Here is a 20,555-nt window from a genome sequence, read left to right as displayed (position 1 = left end):
CCCAACACCCCAGGCCCCCATCCAGCAGTGGGGGCGGGCAGCGGCCTGCCAGCCAACCGCTGTACGTTGTACCCACTGTCATGGTGCCAGGGGGCAGAGGGGCGGGGTGGGGGTGGGGGCGACGCCCGGCCTGTCCCTTTAAATCTCCTCCCGCCCCACTCCCGCATGGGACTTGTAAACAGCTTCCCGGGGCCCCTCCCGGCTGCCATTGGCCCGGCCCCTTGCATCTCATTAGCATACATTAAAGCTGGAGCAGCCCCAGTGCAGGTGCAGCCGGGCCGGGCGCGCAGAGGGTGCGATGGGGCCGGCGCGGTGGGGCCGGGGCTGGGCGATGCTGGTCCTGCTCTGGGCAGCGGAGCGAGGTAAGGGGTCCGGGGGGGGGGGGAAACAAAGGGGGGGAGCCGCAGGCTGCTGCAGAGCTGGGCGCAGCCTCCCCCCTTAGCCATGGCAGGTGCGTGGCTCTCCTGCCCCCCAGCCAGCTCCGGGGGGCAGCGTCTGGGCCGGGCCGGGGCCCCTTTGCAGGGGCGCGCTGCGGGAGTTGGGGGGGCCCCGCGGGGGCTGTCGAGGGGCTCTCGGCTCAGCCCCCCCCGGTTCCGCGTCGTGTGTGACCCTGACGTGTGCAGCAGCTGCGGGACAAAGGGGCAGCTCGCGCGTGGCGCTCTGCAGCGGTGCCGCTTTGTGAGACCCCCCCCGCCCCGACACTAGCCTGCGTGCCCCCCCCCCGGGGCAGGCCTGGGGCTCAGCACCAGCCTCGCCTCGCTCGCCGCCCCAGCCCGCCTCTCGCCAGTTTAGCATTCAGAGCCCGTAGCGATCGTGCCAGCGGCCCCCCCGCGTCGTGCCAGCTTCCCCCGTGCCCCCCCGTCTTGCACCCCGCTTCATTGCACCATCCCCGTGCCCCCCCGTATTGCACCCCGCGCACCCCGCTTCATTGCACCATCCCCGTGCCCCCCCGTCGTGCACCCCGCGCACCCCGCTTCATTGCACCATCCCCGTGCCCCCCCGTATTGCACCCCGCGCACCCCGCTTCATTGCACCATCCCTGTGCCCCCCCGTGTTGCACCCCGCTTCATTGCACCATCCCACGTGCACCCCCGCTTTATTGCGGTATCCCCGAGCACCGACTTCACGCCGGCATCTCCCCCCGTGCGCCCCGCCCCGCCCCCCGTTTTTAAACCGCTGGCCCGGCCCGGCCCGGCCCGGCCCGGCGCTGCTGTTTGCGCCCCGGACCTCGGTTCCGATTCCTCTGGTGACGGGCTCGCTGGTGGGAGAGGGGCCGAGAGCAGCCCCTCGTCCGTTTCCCCCCCCCCCCCCCCCGCTCCTGCTTTTATTGTCCCGGCCGGGGGGGGGGGGCGCGATTTGTTTTTGCAACCCCCCCAGCCCGGTGTGTGCCTGAAATCCGGGACGGATTAATTGAAAATATCCGATTAAGGGGGAAATTGGAAAGAAAAAGCAAGGGGAAAATGGCGCCCCCCCGGACCCCCCCCGCAGCGATCCCGCCTTTGTTCCCCTGGCCCGGGCCGGGGCAAACGGGCACCGGCGGCTTCTCCCTCCAGAGGCCAGCCCCGCTCCACGGCCGCGGGGGGGGTCCGGGGGTGCGCGCCCCCCCCCCCCGTCCTGCGAATCGTCCTTGAAATCCCCCCCCCCCAAGTCGCGGCTCCGGGAGGCGACCCTGAGATGGGGGCAGGGGAGCGTTGGGGTGGGGGGTGTTCATCTCCGCCGTTCTCCCCGGGGGTTTACATTGGGCCGAACCGGGCGGAGGGAGGAGGAATTGGGACCCAGGCGTCCGGGCCCATCCCTCCCGCGCCTTGTTTCTGAGGGAGGTGGGGAGGCTGGGGCAGGACCTTGGGCTCGAACCTGGCCTCTAGGGGACCCTGCTGGCCGCTGCTGATCAACCCAGCGCCCCCGCTCCCTGCTGTCCCCCCCCCCTCGGTGTCACCCCCTTTTATTGTTTGAAGCTGGAGGCTCCTGAGAAATTCCTGGGAATTTGCAGCCAGCGGTTCGCGGGGAGGCCCCGGGCAGAAAACTGTGGGTCCGGGGCTCAGCCCCGCGGGGGGGTCAGAGAAGCCTACCCCCCACACACACACTTCGGGGTTTGCCAGATATCTGTGGGGGGGAAGGGCCGTTTGCAGCCACAAGGGGAAAATCCTGGTGGGGCCAGAGGGCGTTTGAAAGACGCAGGCGTTGGGGGGGGGGGCTGTGATGCAAAGGGGGGCTGGAGCTGAGGGGGGGGGCGCTTATCTTGCTGAGCCAGCATTAACTCGGGGGGCTCGCCCGGCCCTGGGGCTGCTGCCCTTGCGACAGCCGAAGTGACTGGTGCCCCCCGCCCCCCGATTTCTGCCTCTCCCAGCACAGCGTGTCTGTGGCCCTGGCGGGGGCAGGGTTTGGGGTGCTGGGATCTCTGGGTGCTGTTGCAGAAGCAGGGGGTGCAGGGGTCTGGGTGCTGCCAGTCCAGAGGAGCCTCCATGGGGAGCTGGTTCCCTGGGACTCGGGCCCCTGGCTGCAACCCTCCTGCCCCCGCCCCCCGCTCCGGTGTCCCAGCCCTCAGGGCCCAAGGGAGACAGCCGCTGTCCCCAAAACCTGCCCGCCAACCCCCGACATGGGGCTGAGAGGTGCCACTGAGACCGGGGGGGGGGGCTGCCCAGACCCACGGTGAGAGACAGGCAGGCCCTGCCCTCAAACAGCTTCCAACCCATGGCAGGGCCCATGTCACCCAGCTGGTCAGGGGCACGGGGCAGAGAAGAGAACCCAGGCGTCCTGGCTCCCAGCTCCCCCCTGCTCTGACCCCCTAGCCCCCACTCTGCTCCCAGAGCTGGGGATAGAACCCAGGCGTCCTGGCTCCCCGCCCCCCATCACTGGCACCACTCTGCCCGTACCCAGCGTGGGGCTGTGAGGAAGTGAGCTGGCCGTGAGTCGGCCTGAGGCCCTGGGGGCTGTGGCTGTTGGGGGTGGGGAGTGGCGGAGCATCTGCTGGCCTCACCCCCTGTGGCCACCTTCGCAGCCCAGCTCGTGGCCCTATGGGGCCAGCGAGTGGCTGAGGCTCAGGCGGGGGGGTGCATGACCTTTGAGCCTCCTCCCCCCCTCAGCAATTAGCAGTGGCTCCTTAAGTTTGCTGCTAACACGCCTTCCATTCAGATAATACCCCCCATCAACGGGGGGCGGGGGGAGCTGGCCTGGGCCTGACGCAGGATGGGGGCTGGAGCTGGGGCTGAAACTAGCCAGGGGAGAGGGACTGGGGGGGGGGGGGGGGGCAGGAGCGGGGAAGGCGTGTGGCTGGCAGGGTCTGAGCCGTGATCCCCACCTGTGATCACAGCTGCCCCCCCGCGCCCAAGCAGTTCTGCCTGGTGCTGTGTGGCCCCTCCAGTGTATCTCTTCCCCCCCCCCCCAGTGCCGGGGCTCCAGGCCCTTGCCGTGGGGAGAGGATCTCAGACCCGCCCCCATCCTAGGGGAGGGTCCCTGCCTCTCCCCTTCTCTCTTGGCCAGGGTCGAATTTGTAACGACAGAGGGACGGGGCTCAAGCAACTTTTTTACATTCATAACTGAGGTGCTGCCCCGGGGGAGGGGGGCCGGGGCCAGGAATGGCTGGGCGGGGCGGGGAAGGGGGGAGCCAGGAATGGCTGGGGAGGGGTGCGGGGGCCAGGAATGGCTGGGCTGGTGGTGAAGGTGGGGGACCAGGAACAGCTGGGTCCTGGCTCAGATTAAACACTGGCCAGGCCTTACCTGGCGCTGAAGCTGGAGGGCCGGGGCACTGGAGGTGTGATGCCTGTCGGTGCCCCCCCCCTGTCAGGAGGCCAAGGGAAGTGGAGGGTGTATAATGCCTGCAGTCTGGCCTGGGTTAACAGGGCCCCCTCCACTGGTACTTCACAGCCTGAATGCCCCCCCTCGCCCACTGGCTCAAAGTGGTTTCCATCACTTCCAGGGTTTACAGTTCGGTTCACTGGCTTTCGGCCCCCCGCCACTAGACAAATCGTTGCAGCCCCCCTGCTCTAACCACTAGTCCCCACTCCCCTCCCAGAACTGGGTGAGAACCCCAGAGTCCTGGCTCCCAGCCCCCTCCACCCCCCTGCTCTCTCTTGCTGTGAATTATCGCACACCCCCGTTATCCAGCCTGAGCATTGCAGCTGCTTTCCGTGACTGGGGGCTGACCCCTCTCTGGGGACCCCCTGCTAGGGCCTCACCTCGGCCGTGGGAGGGGGCGGGGGGCTGGTAGCGCTGTGGGTCACCTCCAGGGCCCTCGAGGAGTGCTAGGGAGGCCTGAACCCAGCCCCTCCCCAGGGATGGGTGCCAGCAGGAGCCTGGCGTGGGGGGCAGACAGGGTCCCATGGGAGTGATCGGAGCTGGCTCAGGAGTAACCGATGTCCCCTGTGGCCCGAATGCTGCAGACGGGACCACTCGCCTGGCACCAAGATGCAGCCACCTCTGGGGTGGCTCTGCAACAATCCATAAGATAATAGATCAGGGACTGAAGGTGAATGGGGGGGATCTGGGGGAGGAATTAAGGAGTCTGAGTTAAAATTTGCCCTTGAGCTGGGCTTTGGCTGGAAGGGTGAAGTTAACACTCCAGTGCTAAGGGGCGCTGAGCCTCCCCCCCCCACTCCCTGCAGCACAGACCCCCAGTGCCGCAGTAGGGCCGGTGCTGGCTGCCCAGGGAGAGCCCCCCAAACCCTCCCACTCACTTTTCATGCTTCCCTGTAGGGCTATGCAGCCCCCCAGCGTGGGGATCCCAGAGCTCGGCAGCTGCCATGGCGAGGGGGGTTCCCCTCCTGTGGCAGGCAGGGGCCGGGGGGCTGGCCATACCTGGGCCCCCTGCTCCCAGCTGCATTGGCACCCCTCCCATGCCCAGCAGGCACCATGGCTCCTCCTCCCCGCCCCTCCCGCCCCATGCCCCGGTCAGCCACCTCGGGGGCAGCCCACAAGCCTGGCGTGGGGCGGCTGTCGGCAGCTTTTACACAAGCGGGTTTATTTTGGCCGTTGTCACCTGCTGGGGGCAGCGCCAAGCCTGGGGAGCCGGAAGCCTGGGTTCCAGCCCCATGCTGGGAGCGGGGTGGGGGCTCGTGGTCAGCGCAGGGGGGCTGGGAGTCAGGACGCCTGGGTTCTCTCCCAGGTCTGCGTGTGGGTTTTGGGTATCCTGCTGATAGATTTTTTTCCCTCCTCCCCCCCTTCCTTACTGACCACAGCTGCTCTGGGGACACTCCCTTGTCAGGTTTGGGGGGTCAGCACCCCCTTTTCTACCTCCCTTCTTGGCAGCCCCATAGCTGGGGACGAGCCTTGTTCCACGGCCCAGGGTTGGCCCAGGCGTGGGGGTCGTGGCAATCCTGGGTGTCTGGGGGACGCAGGCCTGGCCGTCCCCGGCCTCCCGCCGGCGCTGTTACCAGGAATCGTTGATGGTGGAGTCTGATCCGTGCCACCAGTCACTCCGTCCCCCACCCCCAGTTGCTGGCTCCTGCCCTGCCCCTCCCCTCCTGTGGAGCTGGGGTCCCCTCCCCCGCAGTCTCAGACACCCCTGCATTTGCCAGGGCTTGCTTTGCATTATTGCTCAGAGGTCTGGGGGCTGTAACGAGCCCATTTCCCTCTCCCGCCCGACTCAGTGCAGGAGGCTCAGCCTGCATGGGGGGCAGCGAGGAGCTGGGGGGCACAGTCCCCTGTTCTCCCCCCAGTTCCCCCACTTGTATCAGCATCAGCTGTAACGTTCACCTGGGAAACCCGCCACCTGCTTCTCACACTGGGGAGTGGGGGCTAGTGGTTAGAGCGGGGGGCTGGGAGCCAGGACTCCTGGGTTCTGTCCCTGATTGTGTGGCCCTGGGCCCTTTTCTCCTTCATTTCCCCCTCCCCCCCCCCCCAGTTTTTCCTGAGCAAATCCTGTCTGTTGGCCGGGGTCCCGCAGCCTGGCCAGCCCTCGGTCCCAGCTCCCCCAGCCGCCTGCTCCTTCCTGCTCACTTTCTGCCCCCGGCCTCCCTAGCAGCCCCTCCTTGGAAAGGGGGAGCAGAAACCTGGGTGGGGGTCTCCAGGCAGAGGCAGGAGATTCTCCCCCTGCGGAGGCTGGGGGCACAGACACCAGGTCAGCCATGGGGCAGTTGGGTACGAATTTCCTGCTGTGCTGCGGCTCAGCACTCCGCCTTCAGCCCCCTGGGATGGAGAACTGGGGGGGTGGGGTGCTGGCTGTCTTGGGGGGTGGGGTGCTCCTGACAAGGGCACTGGCTGTGGGGGGTGGGGATGCTAGCTCGGGGGGGGTTCCTGTCAGGTGCTGTGGGGAACGGGGGGGGTGCTGGATGGGGGTGGGGGTGCTGTGGGGGGTGGGACGGGGACAGTGGTTCTGGGGCATCTCCTAGCAGAGGCACTGTGGGGAGTGGGGCACTGTCTGTCTGAAGGGGGGCTCCTGGCAAGGGAACTGTCTGTGGGGGGTGGGGGGGACGCTGGCTGTCTGTAGGGGCTCCCAGCAGGGAACGCTGTGTGGAGCTGGGGAGCGCTGGCCCTGGGGGGCTCCTGTCGGGGTGTTGTGGGGGGGCGCTGGCTGTGCATGGGGGGGGCTCCTGGTGACGCCCAGCAGGAGCCGTGCCCGCTGCCAGATCCTGGCGCGTGGGTCTGGCTCGCTGGCTGCCTGCGTTCGTCCCAATTATCTCCCTAATGAAATCGTCTCTGGGCCGGTGCCCGGCGGGCGTGTGCTGCCCCCACACCTGTGCCACTCTGCAGCGCCAGCTCCCTACCCCGGAGAGCCCTGGCTCCCCCACCTTGGCACCGTCTCCCCGCTCGCGCAGAGATGAAATAGACGGTCGCTCGCCCACCAGCTGCCAGGAGGGCAGGTTGGGCGCTGACGGGTCTGGCAAGCTCTTACTTAACACGGCTGCCGTCTTCGGGGACCACTTGCCCAGCGCTGGGGTGCAGCTCCTCCGGGGCAGAGTGCAGGGACCACTTATACGGGGACCCCTTGCTCAGTGCGGAGATGCAGCCACCTCTGGGGTGGGGTGCGGGGGCTGTTTCGGTGAGGAATTAAAAGGGAATTTTGTATCTGTATGAAATGGTGTCTGTGAAATCACCCAGCTCCTGTGTATGACGGGGGGCTAGAGCTGGGGTGGGGGGGAGAATTAGGACTTCTGGGCTCTATTCTGTGGGTCACCTGGTGTGGGAGGGAGGTCTGTGCCTCAGTTTCCCCTCCCCAGTAGCGTGTCCCGGGGGCTGTACCAGGAGGAGACGGCCTATGTGAGCAACAAAGGCGGCAGGGATCGGGGCTGACAGGCGGCTCTGTGTCACCGCACAGGGGGCTTTTATCCCCACCAGGCGGCAGAGAAAGGGCCATTGTCACCCCACGGCGCCAGCTCCCCCGGGCACTAGCCCCTCCCCCGGCCCTGCCCTGCCCCTTGCTATGGCAACCAGCCCCCACTAGCCCAACCCTGCTCTCCTGGGGCCTTCATTTCCCTAACTTCCAGCCCCCCCCTACTCTAACCTACTGGCCCCCCATCCCCTCCTAGGGCTGGGGATAGAACCCAGGAATCCTGGCTCCCTGCTGTAATCACTAGACCCCCCCATCCCTCCCAGACCTCACATGGGGCTACAGGTCAGGAATGAGGGACACGGGCAGGAGGGGGTGAGCCCCCTGATTTGCTTGGCTGGTTTGGCCCATGCGTTGGGGGGCCTGAGCCAGAGTTAGGGACCCAGGGCAGGGAGGAGTCTGACAGGGAGCACAAGCAGCTGATCCACAACGAGGGACCCAGGCGTCCGGGCAGCAGCAGGGAGCTGGCTGGCAAGGAAACAAAGGCCCTTTGTCTGTCCCCATCCTGGCATCTCCGTGGGCAGTGGCGTGCGCTCCTGGCTTGGCAGGAATGTGTGGGTCAGGGCCCCACCCACGGGGGCACCAGTGTCTCCCCCCAAATTCCCCCTAAGGAATCTGCCCTTGGAGGAGGGGGGCTGACACCCCCAGGCCTCTCTATGGGCCCATGGGTGGGGGTGGTTAGTCCCCCCTCATGACGGCACCAGGGCTGGGCTGGGTCCAACAGCCGGGACCTGGTGCCATGTGCCTCAGTTTCCACTCTCCGGGGCGGCAGCGCTGCAGTGGTTGGCAGTGAATGGGAGCCGCAGGTCAGGGCGGCTCTGGGGGTTGGGTCGGCCCCCGGGAGGATTTGTCCCTGGAGTCGTTCTCCCCCTGGGGGAAGGGCTGGGAGCGGGGGGGATCTGGGACAATTCCTCTCTCTGTGGGGAGAAGGGGGGCCCATTGTTGACCCTGGCATGCAGGGAGCAGCCCAGAATATGCCCCTGGCTGGCTAGGCCTGGCCTTAGCCCTGAGGAGGGAGGCTGCGGGGGGCAAGTGAGGGGAACCCATAGAGCTGGGGGGGCTGTGAGTCGGGAGTGAGGGGTGCTGGGGGGCTGCGGGTGGGGAGTGAGGGGTGCCTGTGGAGCTGGGGGGGCTGCGAGTCGGGAGTGAGGGGCACTGGGGGGCTGCGGGTGGGGAGTGAGGGGCGCTGGGGGAGCAGGGGGCCTGGTGACCTTGGCGGCGTGAATGACCTTGACAGTCACAGCTGGCTGCGCTGCGGTCGCCGTGGAGACCCTGCGGGGGGGGGGGGGGCGGCTGGGGAAGGAGCTGACACAGCAATAAACCGCCCCCCTCCACACACCAGGGAGTCCAACAGTCTTGGTGCCTAGCAACCAGCGATGGGGGTGTTGCCACGGCAACCCTAGCTGGCATGGCTGGGATGGTGAGGAGACAGCTGCATGGGGGGCCTGGCTACGCCAGCCCAGCCTCTCCCATGGGGAGGTGCTGTGTGGGGGAGCTGGCTGGGGGGCGTGGGCACTGGTGGGGGGCTAGCAGGGGGAGCGGGAGTTGGTGGGGGGCTGTGGGGAGGCCACTGGTGGGGTGGGTGTTGCCTTGATGGGTCCCGTGGGGCAGCCCGTGGGCGGGTTCGGGTGGACGTGCTGCTGCCCCGTGACCGGGGGCAGGTGTCGCCTGGCAGATCCCGGGGAGCAGGCGCCCCAGGGAGAAGGGGGGTGACCTACGGCACCAGGGGCCCTGCTCTGCCCACCAGAGAGAACCCAGGCATCCTGGCTCCCGGCCCCCGTTCCCGGGAGCAGCTGGGGTTCGCACAGGCTGTGCTCAGTGCTGGGGCCAAGGAGCTCAGTGGGGCTGGAGCGGGCTGAGACCCCACGCTCCTGTTACGTAGGGGGGCTGTGAATGGGGCCGGCCGAGGGACAGGCCCTGGCTCTGTTCAGCGGTCGCCGTGGGGCCGTGCCTGGCATATCAATGAGGGGGTGGCGGGGCCCGTCCTGCCGGGGCCCTCGCTCGTCCCCCCTGCTCTGGCACTGCCCCTCCCTGCCTCTGTGGCGCCCCTTCTCTGGCCGCTCCTGCCCTGCCTCAGCCCCCCAGCCCCAGTCCCAGCCCCCCTCCAGAGCCCTGCCCCATGGCCCCCCGGCCCGGTGGGGAGGAGCCATGGGGGTCCCAGGCCCCGGATCTCTGCCCAACCCCCCTCCGCACCCATGGCCTTAGCCAAATATTTAAGGAGTTGGATATGCAAATTGCGGTGGCCGGCTGCCATGGCAACACATGATGAGCCTGGGCTGAATGGAGGGGGGAGGGGAGGGAGATGCTGCCAGCGCCCCCTGCAGGGCATGATGGGAACTGCCCCTTGGACTGTGATGTCCCCTCCTGGGCTGTGGGGGGTGGGGGTGTCCCAGAGCAGAGGTGGGGTGGCATGGGGAGCGTGGGGTAGCGGATAGGGGGCCAATCCCAGCCATGGGGGTGGAGGAATGTGTGGAGGGGATAACCCCGAACACTCTCGGGACAGGGCCCCTAATCAGCCTGGGGGTTTCCCACAATCCTTCATTGATGGAGGCGGGGTGGGGGGCAGTTGCGATTTGGGGGGATGGACTGTGGGGGGAGTCTAGGCCCTCATGGTTATTTCGGGGGTTTCTCCCCATCCCCCCGCTGCCATCACCACCTCCCAGCCTGTCCATCCCCAGTTCTGCCCCCCAGCCTCCCCCACACACCTGGTTATCGACCACCCCCCACTGATTACACCAGCTCATCAGAGCCGTTCCCATGACGACCCATTATGATGTAAAGGAGGAGGAGACAAAACATCAAGAGTCTTAAAGGAGCAGTAACACCCGTAGGGCCCCCCTCCCCCGCCAGCTCTGTGGGTGCCCCTCCCTCCTGACCCACAGCCCCCCCAGATTTGCTGGTGCCCCGCACTCCTGACCTGCAGGCCTCCCAGCTCTGCCAGTGCCCCTCACTCCAGACCCTCAGCCCTGGGCACCCCCACCTCATCTATGAGAATAGAACCCAGGAGTCCTGGCTCCCAGCCCCCTCTGCTCTAACCTACCTGACCCCATCCCCTTGCATGGATGCCCATTCCTGTCCAGATTGCCAAGGGGCGGCCATGTTCCTTCATGTTGCTGAGGGGCGGCCATGTTTCTTGTGCAAAGAGAGGATGTCCATTGTTTGTCCGTCTGGTCCGAGAGAGGGCGGCCACGTTTGTCCGTCTGGCCCGAGAGAGGGCGGCCATGTTTGTAGTCTAGAGGATGAAGTGAGCTGGCAGCTGGTTTTGTATATGTGGGCCAGGGTGGCCGATTTTGTGCTGCCGGTGCAGCGAGCGCGGGGGCAGACACCTGTGTGAAGGGCCCTGCGGGGCAGCCGTATTTGTTGCACGGAGGGAGAAAGCGGGCGTCCGTGTTGCTTGACGTTGCGGAGGGGAAGCCATGTTTGTTTATGTTCCACAAGGACGTGGAAGCCATTTTTCTCTGGCAGGCGGAGAGCGCGATGGAGCCGCCTTGTTTGTTTACGCTGGAGAGAGGGAGATGATGGCGGTTTTGTTGACACTGCCCAGCGAGAGAGAGGCGGCCATTTGGGTTGACCTTACCCAGCGGGAGAGCGGCCGTTTGTGCTGATGCTGAAGAGACAAGGCAGCCATTGGGTCGACGTGGTGCAGGGGGAAGGCTGGCTGTTCAGCTTGATGTGGCGCTGGGGGAAGGCAGCCGTTTGAATCGACGTGGTGCTGGGGGAAGGACGGCCATCTGGGTCAATATGCGTGGAGAGATGGTGGCCATTTGGGTTCACACAGTGCTGAGGGAAGGCCGCCATTTTGGTTGACGTGGTGGTGCAGAACGGGCAACAGGGGTAGACGTGGCTCTGGGGGAAGGGCAGCCATCCGGGGCTGGGGGCAGGGCAGCGGTTTGGGTTGACGTGGCGCCGGCAGAAGCGTGGCCATTTGGATTGATGTGGTGCTGAGGGAGGGCAGCCATATGGGTCGAAGTGGCGCTGGGGGCAGGGCGGCCGTTCGGGTCAGTGTTGTGCTGGGGGAAGGGCAGCCGTTGGGTCGAGGTGGCGGTGCAGGATGGGCAGCAGGGGTAGACATGGCTCTGGGGGAAGGGCAGCCGTTCAGGTCGAAGCCGGGGGCAGGGCGGCCGTTCGGGTCGACGTGGCGCTGAGGGACAGTGGGCATTCGGGGTCGACATGGCGCTAGGAGGAGGCAGCTGTGTGCGACAGCAGCAATTTTTATTGACGCCGATTAATATGCAGCCACATGGGAGCAAAGCAGGAAGTGACCCAAGGACTGACTTCCTGTGTACACACTGGGGGAGGGGAGGGATTAAGCCAAAAACAGGAAGTGGCCTCACGGTAGAGGTCAAAGGTCACACAACAGTTATGGGGGGGGGGGGGTTTATTTTGGGGGACGGACAAGTGGCTGAAATAACAGCATGAACCAACCCTGGCCTCTTATTGGCCAGTTGGGGAGCAAGAATGTTTTAGCCCCACCTTCTCTGTATAGGCCACACCCCTTATTTCCATGTCACCTGTAACAAACCTCTACAAAATCTTGGGGAGGGGGATCCCCTCCTTGGGGGAAGGCCGGGGCCCCTGGTGCTTGGGGGATGGTGTGAGATGGGGGTTCCCCTCCCTGGGGCTGCTGTCATTGCTAACCAGGAGGTGTGTGGAGTGGGTGGGGGGAGATACCCCTTCTCCCCACCCCCCAGCATCAGGCTGGTGCCAGAATCGATTCCCCAGTGCTGCCTCCTCGTGTCGAAGCTCAGTCTGCCCAGTTCGGATTGTGCCCATTGTAGGAGAGTAAAGAGTTAAAAGCTGGACAAGTGATCAGGCCTAAGCTACAGGGAACGGGGTCAAGGCACGGGCAAACCTTGTTTCTGTTAATTGGTGGGAATTCTAGTTAGTCTGTTATCTCTTTTCTCCTCCCTTCCCGGCCATCTGCTCAGGGGATGAGTCTATCACCACTCCTGCACAAGGCCTTGGTGGGAAGAAAGCATTATCTTCCTTCTCCCCCTGGCATGCCTTTACTTCAAAGAACGTTAGCATAAAATTTATAGGTTTTAAGGTGATGTGCCTGTGCTCTGTGCAATAATCCTGTAAACAACAAACGGGTGGGTATAATTATATTCATCGTGTAGTTGTTAATATTCATTTTATAGGTGTCAGTGTAACCAAATCAGAGTCTATGGGGTATTGCTGGCAATGTATACATTTACAGACCGTTGTGGATAAAAGAATTGTAAAGTAACCCCTCGTTGCTCACTCACGGCGTCGAGGTGGAACGAGCAGGCAATAAAGGTTTTCATCTCCCCACTCCGCCCCTGGGACAACCTGTTTGGTTATTTCTAACACCCAGCACTGTGTGTCCCGCATCAGCGGCCATGGAGAACAAGCAATCCTGGCCCCTGACGCGTTGGCCGCCTTATCAGCTCCCCCTCAGGTTGCTTTTCTCTGGACCACAGTTTAACCTTTCCTCCTAGGTTGGCTTTTCTAGACCTTGGATCTTTTGTGGTGCTCTCTCGAGTCTCTCCGATCTGTCTCCTTCCTCCCTGAAGTGCGAGCCCTAGAACCGGACCCAGGCGTCCGGCTAGCACCTCCCCAGCACTGAACAGAGCGGGACGACCACCTCCCATGTCTCACGTGTGAAACTCCCATTAGTACCCCCAGCCGGTCTCAGCCTTGCTCACCACAGTATGGCACCGCTGGTTCCCGGTCACTCGGTGCCCGGCTCCCTCCCAGCCAGACGCCCGGCGATGCCCCGTTTGGCAACCAGGTGTCTTATTTTCCCTCCCCCTGGCTGGACTTCGCACTTGTCTTTAGTGAATTGGTTTCGGCCCAATTCTCCAGTGTGTCGAGGTTGTTGTGGCTCCGGATCTTGCCCACCAGGTCGCCACCACCCCTCCCGGCTTGGTGCCGCGGCAGGTTTTAGATCCAGCCGTGATCCAAGTCACGAATGGAAATGCCACCCAGCCCCAGCCCTGGCACTGAGCCTGGCCCTCACTTGGCACGTGCCCCCCTTTGATGGTGCCCCGCTGATGGCGATGCGCTGAGCTTGGCCTTTAAGCCAGTCGTGCCCTCCCGCCGCAGCAAGTTCCCCGTCTCCCTTGTCTGGGAATGTGGGGTGGGGCAGCACCATCTAGCCCTAGACCAACGCCCCGCTCGGGTGCTGCTGGGCTCCGTATGTGGAGCATCGGCCCTGACGCCCGCTCTCGTCCACCCAGCCCTGGCGCAGGAGGTGCAGACAGAGAACATGACGGTGGTGGAGGGCGGTGTGGCTGAAATCAACTGCCGGCTGCACCGGTACGACGGCTCCATCGTGGTGATCCAGAACCCGGTCCGGCAGACGCTCTTCTTCAACGGCACGCGGGGTAAGAGGGTGCCGGCCAGGGGGCGGGGGGGGGGGGGGGGTCCGGGGGAGCTGCTGAGCCCTGTCCGTCTGTCTCCCCGCAGCCCTGAAGGACGAACGGTTCCAGCTGGTGGAGTTCACCCAGAAGCAGGTGCGGATCCTGCTCTCCAACGTGAAGCTGGAAGACGAGGGCGGCTACTTCTGCCAGCTGTACACGGATGACACGCACCACCAGATCGCCTTGCTCACCGTGCTGGGTGCGGCGCCACCCTGGGGGCCGGGGAGGGGTGGCTGCCCCAGGGGGGAGGGGCTCTGGGAAGGGACGGGGGACCCAGCCCCAGTGATGCCCCTGACTCCCCCCCTGTGTCTCTGCAGTGGCCCCCGAGAACCCCACGGTGGAGGTGAAGGAGCAGGCGGTGGAGGGGGGGGAGGTGGAGCTGACGTGCATCGTGCCCCGGTCCCGCCCCATGGCCACCCTGCGCTGGTACCGGGACCGGCGGGAGCTGAGAGGTGAGGGGGTGGGGCTTTTGCTGGGGGGGGGTGGGGGGCTGGCTGGCTTGGGGATGGGGACAGGTATGCAGGACCTTCCCCCCGGGCGGGTGGGGCTGGCTAGGGGGTGGTGAATGGGGCTTGGAGGGGCATAGCGGCGGGGCTAGCTCCCTGGGGGGTGGAGAATGGGGCGCGGGAGAGGGTGGGGAACGGGGCATGGAAAGGGGGCGCTGCGGCTCCGCTCACCCCTTGGCACCACCGTGGCAGGACTCAGCAGCCGGGAGCAGCTGGGGAAGGTTTTCCGGGTGAGCAGCACGGTGCGGCTGCGGGTGGAGCGCCGGGACCACGGCGCCATCGTGACGTGCGAGGCCACCCACCCCGCCCTGCGCGGGCAGCGGAAGCAGACGCAGTACGTGCTAGACGTGCAGTGTAAGTGCGGGGCTGGGCGGGGAGAGGGTGGGGGGCAGGGAGCGCCTGCCGAGGGGGCTGCCCCGGGAGGTCGTGTTCCTCACGTCGGTCGCATGTGGGGCCGGGCTGGGAGCTGTGGCGGTGGCTCAGGGGCTGCTGTGTGTTGTGGGTATGCGGGGGGGCGGGTTGGGGGGGGCGGGCGCACGGTGAGGGTGCCTCGCTGGGCTGTGTGCTGCAGCTCTGGCGGGCTGGGCCCCGCCCCGATGTGCGGGGTGTTGTTGTGTTGCAGGGTGTCGTTTTCGGGGCGCATGTCGTGCCGGGGGGTGAGTTGTGCTGGGGCCGCATTGTCAGAGGCTCGTCTTCTCCCGCAGACTCGCCCACGGCGCGGATCCAGCCCAGCCAGGCTGTGCTGCGTGAGGGCGACACCCTGCTCCTCACCTGCTCTATCAACGGCAACCCGCTGTGAGTGACCTGCCCAGGGCTGTGGGGCTGGGGGCCACTGTCGGCATGCTGGGTCACTGCTGGGGGGGAAGCTCGCAGCGCCGGGGTCTGCGGCCAGGGCACTGCTGGGGAGAAGCTCACAGCGCCAGATGTTCCCAGAGGCTGGGATACGGTGGGGTGGGGCCTCAGGAGTCCTGCATCAGCGTGTGGTCAGTGTCACTGCCCATCACCTTGGTGCGGGGCCAGCTGATGGCTGGGGTCATGGCCCAGCTCACCCTCCCCCCCCCCCGGTCTCTGTGCCCACAGCCCCACAGAGATCACGTGGAGCCGGGCCAACGACTCGCTGCCCGAGCGCGCGCACGTGCAGGGCGAGGTGCTGACGCTGCCGGGGCTGAGCCTGCTGGACAACGGCACCTACGCCTGCCAGGCGGCCAACAAGCACGGCCGCGCCTCCGACCAGTACGTGCTGGTCGTCTATGGTAAGCACGCCCCGATCCGGCGCCCCTCACTCCCGACCCGCAGCCCCCCGGCGCCCCTTCATCCCGACCCTGCAGCCCCCCTACCACCTCCAGCATGGCCAGTGCCCCTCCTAATCCTCAGCCCCCCCAGCGTGGCCGGTGCCCCATGTCATGCCCTGTGTACAATCCAGACCAAAGAGGATCCATATCACCCCTGTCCTGCAACGTGGGGTGCCCGCCAGCCTGTAAGCCCGCTAACCTTCTGGAGGTGCCAACACTCCTGGGGGCCGTGCACCGCCGGCAGAGTGGACATGCAAACCAGCTGTAATTACACCTCGATTTGACTGAATGGTGTAGACAAGGCTTCCGTCTCTCCCAGTTCTGTCTGTGTGAGCTGCGCCCGTCTCCAGCCTAGACTGCGCTGCAGCTCACCCCAACGCTTCGCCCAGAAACCTGCATCCCACCGTCTCCTGGCCAGTGCACGTTTCTATGGGTTTGTTGCCTGAGCGATGGAAATAAACACGCCCAGATTCAGTTACCGTACGCAGCTTTTCCCAGGCACTTCAGTCCCAGTGTGCAGCCTGAGTCAAACGGTCCCATGCGGCTATTAGCTACAAAGGGATTTTACGTGAGTCTGAGGAAACAAGGCACCAAATGGTTCCGGCAAAACCAGGCAAAACCCCAGCTGGAGTCGTGCTTGGCAAACTGGGTTAAATTCAAAGCAAAGTTTTCTCACATCTCTGCAGCCTCACAGGCCAAACGCCTTCGGCTAGACTCCTGCTGCTGCGTACCGGCTGCTTCCCTGTCCCTGCGGCCGATGTGCAGAGAGGAGGGCGGCCTTGGGGTGTTTTTCCTCAGCTTTATAGTGTCAGTCCCCTCCTTGGACAAGACTGACTGCTGAATCAGAGGCCTGGGGGAGAGGCTGCCTCCTGCTGTCCTTCCTCACCTGCTGGAGCTTTTGTTCACCCTTCCAGGGGCTGGCTCTGTTTGCTGCTCAAATGCAAATTGGCTAGATCCCCGTTCCTTAGGCCAGGTCTACACTACAGCTGCTACCCTCCTATCGTCCCGCCCCTGGAGTGATGCAGTTCACTGCCTTCACCCCCGTGCAGACAGCGCCGTCGGGGCCAGGGAGCGTTTGTAACTTCACACGCATTGTCACACGTTTTCTCAGGACAGGACGCTCACGGACTCTCGGCTTCGCACGGCCCCTGGGAGGACTCCTCCTGTGTGACAGCCCCCGCATGGGTTGCACGCGCTAGCTGGGGTTAGGCCCTGTGGCCCTGGCACCGCACTTCTGAGCCTTCAGTCCGCCTGTCTCTCGCTGTGGTCCTCCAGGGGGAGTCCCCTCGATCTGGGCCCCTGGGACTCCTCCGCCCAGAGGGAGCCAGGCCCCCCGATCTCTCAGCAGCAGTGACTCTCGGCGGGCATAAAACAGCAGGTTCATTGTGCGTCTGGACGCAGCACAGGCAGGTCTCAGGGCTCGAACCCTGACAGTCTCAGCACCGTCCCTCGGGGGTGTCCTGCATCCAGGGGCTCAGTGCTTCAGGCTGCTCTTTGTTCCCCATCCGCCCGCCACCTCCTTCCAGCCGCTCGTCCCATATCCCCTTCCCAGCAGCCCCGCCGCCATCCTTTGTCTCCTTCCCGGGGCAAACAGATCCCCTGGGCCCTCTCTCTTCCACCCTTTGTTTCTCGACTGGCTAAAACTGGCTGGCTCCCAAGATGGGGGGTCGCCGGGAGTCCCGGCTTCTAGGCAAGCTCACAGCTGGTCCCCTGCAACAACCAACCCCCTGTCCCACCACAGTGTTAACCTGCTGCCCCTAGGGAAACTGAGGCACACACAGTCAGGCAAAACATCAAGCAAATCCCCCCCCTTTGTCACACCTCTCACCCTTCGCATCTGACCTGTGTGGGGTCACTTCAGCCAGTGCTCTGGGGAGGTTCAGGGTCCCTCTGCAGGAGCCAGTGTTGGCTGTAAGATTGGCTCCTCCCTTCACAGGCCCGGCCCCCGTCCGTGTCTCACATTCCGTAGCAGGAGCCCGGCATTACCCTCTCAGCTGGTGCAGCCCGGTGAGGGGAGCAGGCTGTGCCCACGGTACCGTGCTGCCCAAACAGACACAGCTGCAGCTTTTAAGACCCCCCCCCCCCCTGCCATGGCCAGGCCCCTCCCTTCACTATGGCCGCCTAGTTCTGCTCCCGGGGCAGGAGCGTCTTGCTCAGGACGGCTCCCGAGGGGAGGGTCTCGGCTCCCGAGCAGCAGCTTGTATCAGCACCGCGCCTGGCCCGGGGTCGGAGGCGCTTGTGAACAGCAGGGAGGGTTTGTCTGGCTTTACCAGCGCTGCCCCTGGCTTAGAGCCTCCTTCAGAGCGCAGCGAGCCCCCGGCCCTGCGCGGGCCAGACCGCCTCGCCTGGCTCCACCTTACACAGCTGGGCCATGGGGGCTGTCGTGGGTACAAACCTCAGTAGCACCTGCCATCCCCAGCTAGGCCTGGGCCTGTTCCAGTCTCGGGTCGCCTCCCCCTTGGCCGGCTCGGGCTTTAGGCAGCTGCTTCACACCTTGGGGCCCAGGTACAACCCCTTGCACCCCCCCTCCCCCTGTACCCGTTCCAGTCTTTACAGTCAGTCCTGCCTCCTCAAGGGGACCCAGCACCTTCCTCCCCTGGGACAGATACCAGCATTGTACACCAGGGCAACGTGCTCCACCCCAGTAATCAACCCACCCGGCACTGGGAGGTGGCTGGTGCCCCCTTACAGCCAAAAGGCAGGACCAGGAACTGCCCTAGAGGGGCGATGAAGGGAGATTTCACCTTGGCCTCTGGTTCCCAAGGCACCTGCCAGTAGCCCTTGGTGAGATCCAGAAAATGGTGCGGTAACAGCCCCCCCACCCCCCCAGCGTGTCTAGGATCTTGTCCGTCCAGCGGATGGGGCGGGCATCGGACACGGTGATGGCATTCAGCTTCCAATCGTCCACACAGAATCGGAGCGACCCGTCTTTCTCGGGGACCAGCACTGCCAGGGCGGCCCAGGGGCTGTTAGACGCTGGATCACCCCTAGAGCCAGCATGGGCCTGACCTCTCTCTCGGGGTCCTGGGCTGTTTTCCCAGTGACTCAGGAAGGGGAACACCTGATGGGAGGGTTTGCTCCCGTCTGCACCCGGTGGGTAGCCAGGTTACTGAGCCCTGGCCGGCTGGAGAACGGGCTAGTAGGAACCCAGCACCACTCTGATCTCTGCCTGCTGGGCCGGGTTCGCTGGGCAGAGGGGAAGCGATTCCAGTGGGTGGCAGCTCCCGTCTCAGGGCAGACACGCACCAAGGGAATCTTCCCCCTTCTCCTCCCTCTGGCCACACGTGGCCAGCACCGGCCCCTCCCTGGCACAGTACAACTTCATCATGTTGCCATGACACACCCGGGAGCTGTGCACCTGGTTACACGGCGCTCACCTCGCTCAGCTGTTTGATGGCCTTAAAGGGCCTGTCCCCATCAGCCTGTAGCATCTTCCTCCGCACCAAGATGAGAACCATCCCCTGGGCCCTGGTGCCCTAGGAGCGGGCACGCACGGGGCGGCTGTACCGGCCTTCTGCTTCCTTGGGTCCTGGCTAAGTTCTCCCTGGCCAGGCCCATGAACTCAGTGAGCTTCTCCCAGAAAGCTAATATGAACGGCACCATTGATTCCCCAGCAGGGCCCTTCACTCTTCTCCCATACAGCGAGTGGATCCCTGGTGCACTTTCCAGTACGTGAACAGCAGGTGGCTCGGGGTGATGTGCAAAGGCCCAGGGGGGCCGGACCCCCCTCCCCAATTTCTCCCACAGCCCCGGAGCAGGCTTGACAAAATTCCCAACTTCGTCACAAACGCTGACCAGCAAAGCGGCTGCGACCCCAAGGCAGACATTGTACAGATTAGTACAGAGGTGCACACAGGGATGTTCGGCCCCTGCCCCTCGCTCCCGACCTGCAGCCCCGGCTCATTCCTGATGCCCAGGCCCCAGCCAGCATGGCTGGGGCCCCTCATGTCCCACCAGCAGCCCTCTGCTCTCCCAGCCCTAGGTGCGCCCCACGCAGCCCCGGGCTGGCTGGCTTGGGGGTCCTCCGGGCCCCTCTCACTCACTGGCCCTGTGTGTGAAGCGAGTTGGTGGCATCTCAGCCCTGTATCTCACCTGGCCCTGCCCCAGCAGAGCGGTCGAGGGCTGGATGGGCCATGGGGGCTGTCTTGGGGGGCTCGAGGAGCCCAGGGGAGGTGGCCCGCTGGCTGCTCAGCTTCTTTCTGGGTTCAGCCCCCCCTCATTACCCCCCTTTGCCTTCCCCAGACCCCGGGGCCATCGTGGAGGCCCAGACCTCAGTGCCCTACGCCATCGTGGGGGGCATCCTAGCCCTGCTTGTCTTCACCGTCATCTGTGTCCTCATCGCCATGGTGTGGTGCTCCATCCGGCAGAAAGGTGGGGGGCATGAGGGGCGGGGCTATGGAGGGGCGGGGTTATGGGAGGGGTGGGGTTATGGAAGGGGCGGGGTTATGGGTGGGGGAGCGTGAGGGGTGGGGCTATGGGAGGGTGAGGGGCAGGATTCTGGGTGGGGCAGGTGAGGGGTTCTGCGTGGGGGTGGGTGGGGGCAGGAAGGATGACGGGGTGGGCCTGCCCCTCACTTCTCCCTCCGCCAGCAGGTTCCTATCTGACGCACGAGGCCAGCGGGCTGGACGAGCACGGCGAGGCCCGGGAAGCCTTCCTGAACGGCGGGGACAGCCACAAGCGCAAGGAGGAGTTCTTCATCTGAGCCGTGCCGGAGGCGGGGGGTCACCGCCCAGGGAGCCAGAACTGGGGTTGGGGGAAATCAGAGTCCAGGGGGGCCAGAGTGGGGGGGGGGGGGGCAGAGCTGGGTGGGGGGGAGGGGGAGAATTTGGGCAAACAGCCAATAACATCGAGCCGCGGCCAAACCCCCGGCATTATTTTTTTTTGGTTTAATTTTTGAAACCAAGGACTATGTGCCAGCAGCAGGCCTGAGCGCAAGCCCCGCCCCTGGGTGGTGAGGCCCCGCCTCTTACAAGAAGCCCTGCCCCTACCCGGTAAGACCTCGCCCTTGGGTTGGGAGGCTCCACCTGCTGTAACGAAACCCCACCCAGTGCCAAAGCCCCGCCCACCTGCCCCTGGGGGCGGGGGGTACAGGCTACGGGCAGATTGG

General features: G+C 65.1%; 1 protein-coding gene across 3 annotated transcripts; it reads left to right on the top strand.

Moving 5' to 3' along the window:
- Positions 1–240: 240 nt before the first annotated feature.
- CADM4 (cell adhesion molecule 4) lies at positions 241–20,231 on the top strand. Of its 3 annotated transcripts, XM_067543615.1 has the most exons (9): positions 241–362; positions 13,468–13,614; positions 13,697–13,849; positions 13,968–14,102; positions 14,349–14,510; positions 14,861–14,951; positions 15,237–15,409; positions 19,691–19,819; positions 20,041–20,231. In XM_067543615.1, exons 1-9 carry the CDS (start codon positions 299–301, stop codon positions 20,148–20,150), a joined length of 1,164 nt encoding a protein of 387 aa, XP_067399716.1. In that variant the 5' UTR covers positions 241–298; the 3' UTR covers positions 20,151–20,231. The 3 variants fall into 3 exon arrangements, with proteins under 3 accessions (XP_067399716.1, XP_067399718.1, XP_067399717.1); XM_067543617.1 differs by lacking the exons at positions 19,691–19,819; positions 20,041–20,231 and adding an exon at positions 16,560–16,930; XM_067543616.1 differs by lacking the exons at positions 19,691–19,819; positions 20,041–20,231 and adding an exon at positions 15,580–16,323.
- The last annotated feature ends 324 nt before the right edge of the window (positions 20,232–20,555 follow it).

The sequence above is a fragment of the Emydura macquarii genome, unplaced genomic scaffold (assembly GCF_026122565.2).
Source record: "Emydura macquarii macquarii isolate MOO-44397 ecotype Brisbane River unplaced genomic scaffold, CSIRO-AGI_Emac_v2 contig_931, whole genome shotgun sequence".
NCBI lineage: Eukaryota > Metazoa > Chordata > Testudines > Chelidae > Emydura > Emydura macquarii.
Note: the sequence above shows the minus strand (reverse complement) of the source record. Positions and strands in the feature narration are given on the sequence as shown.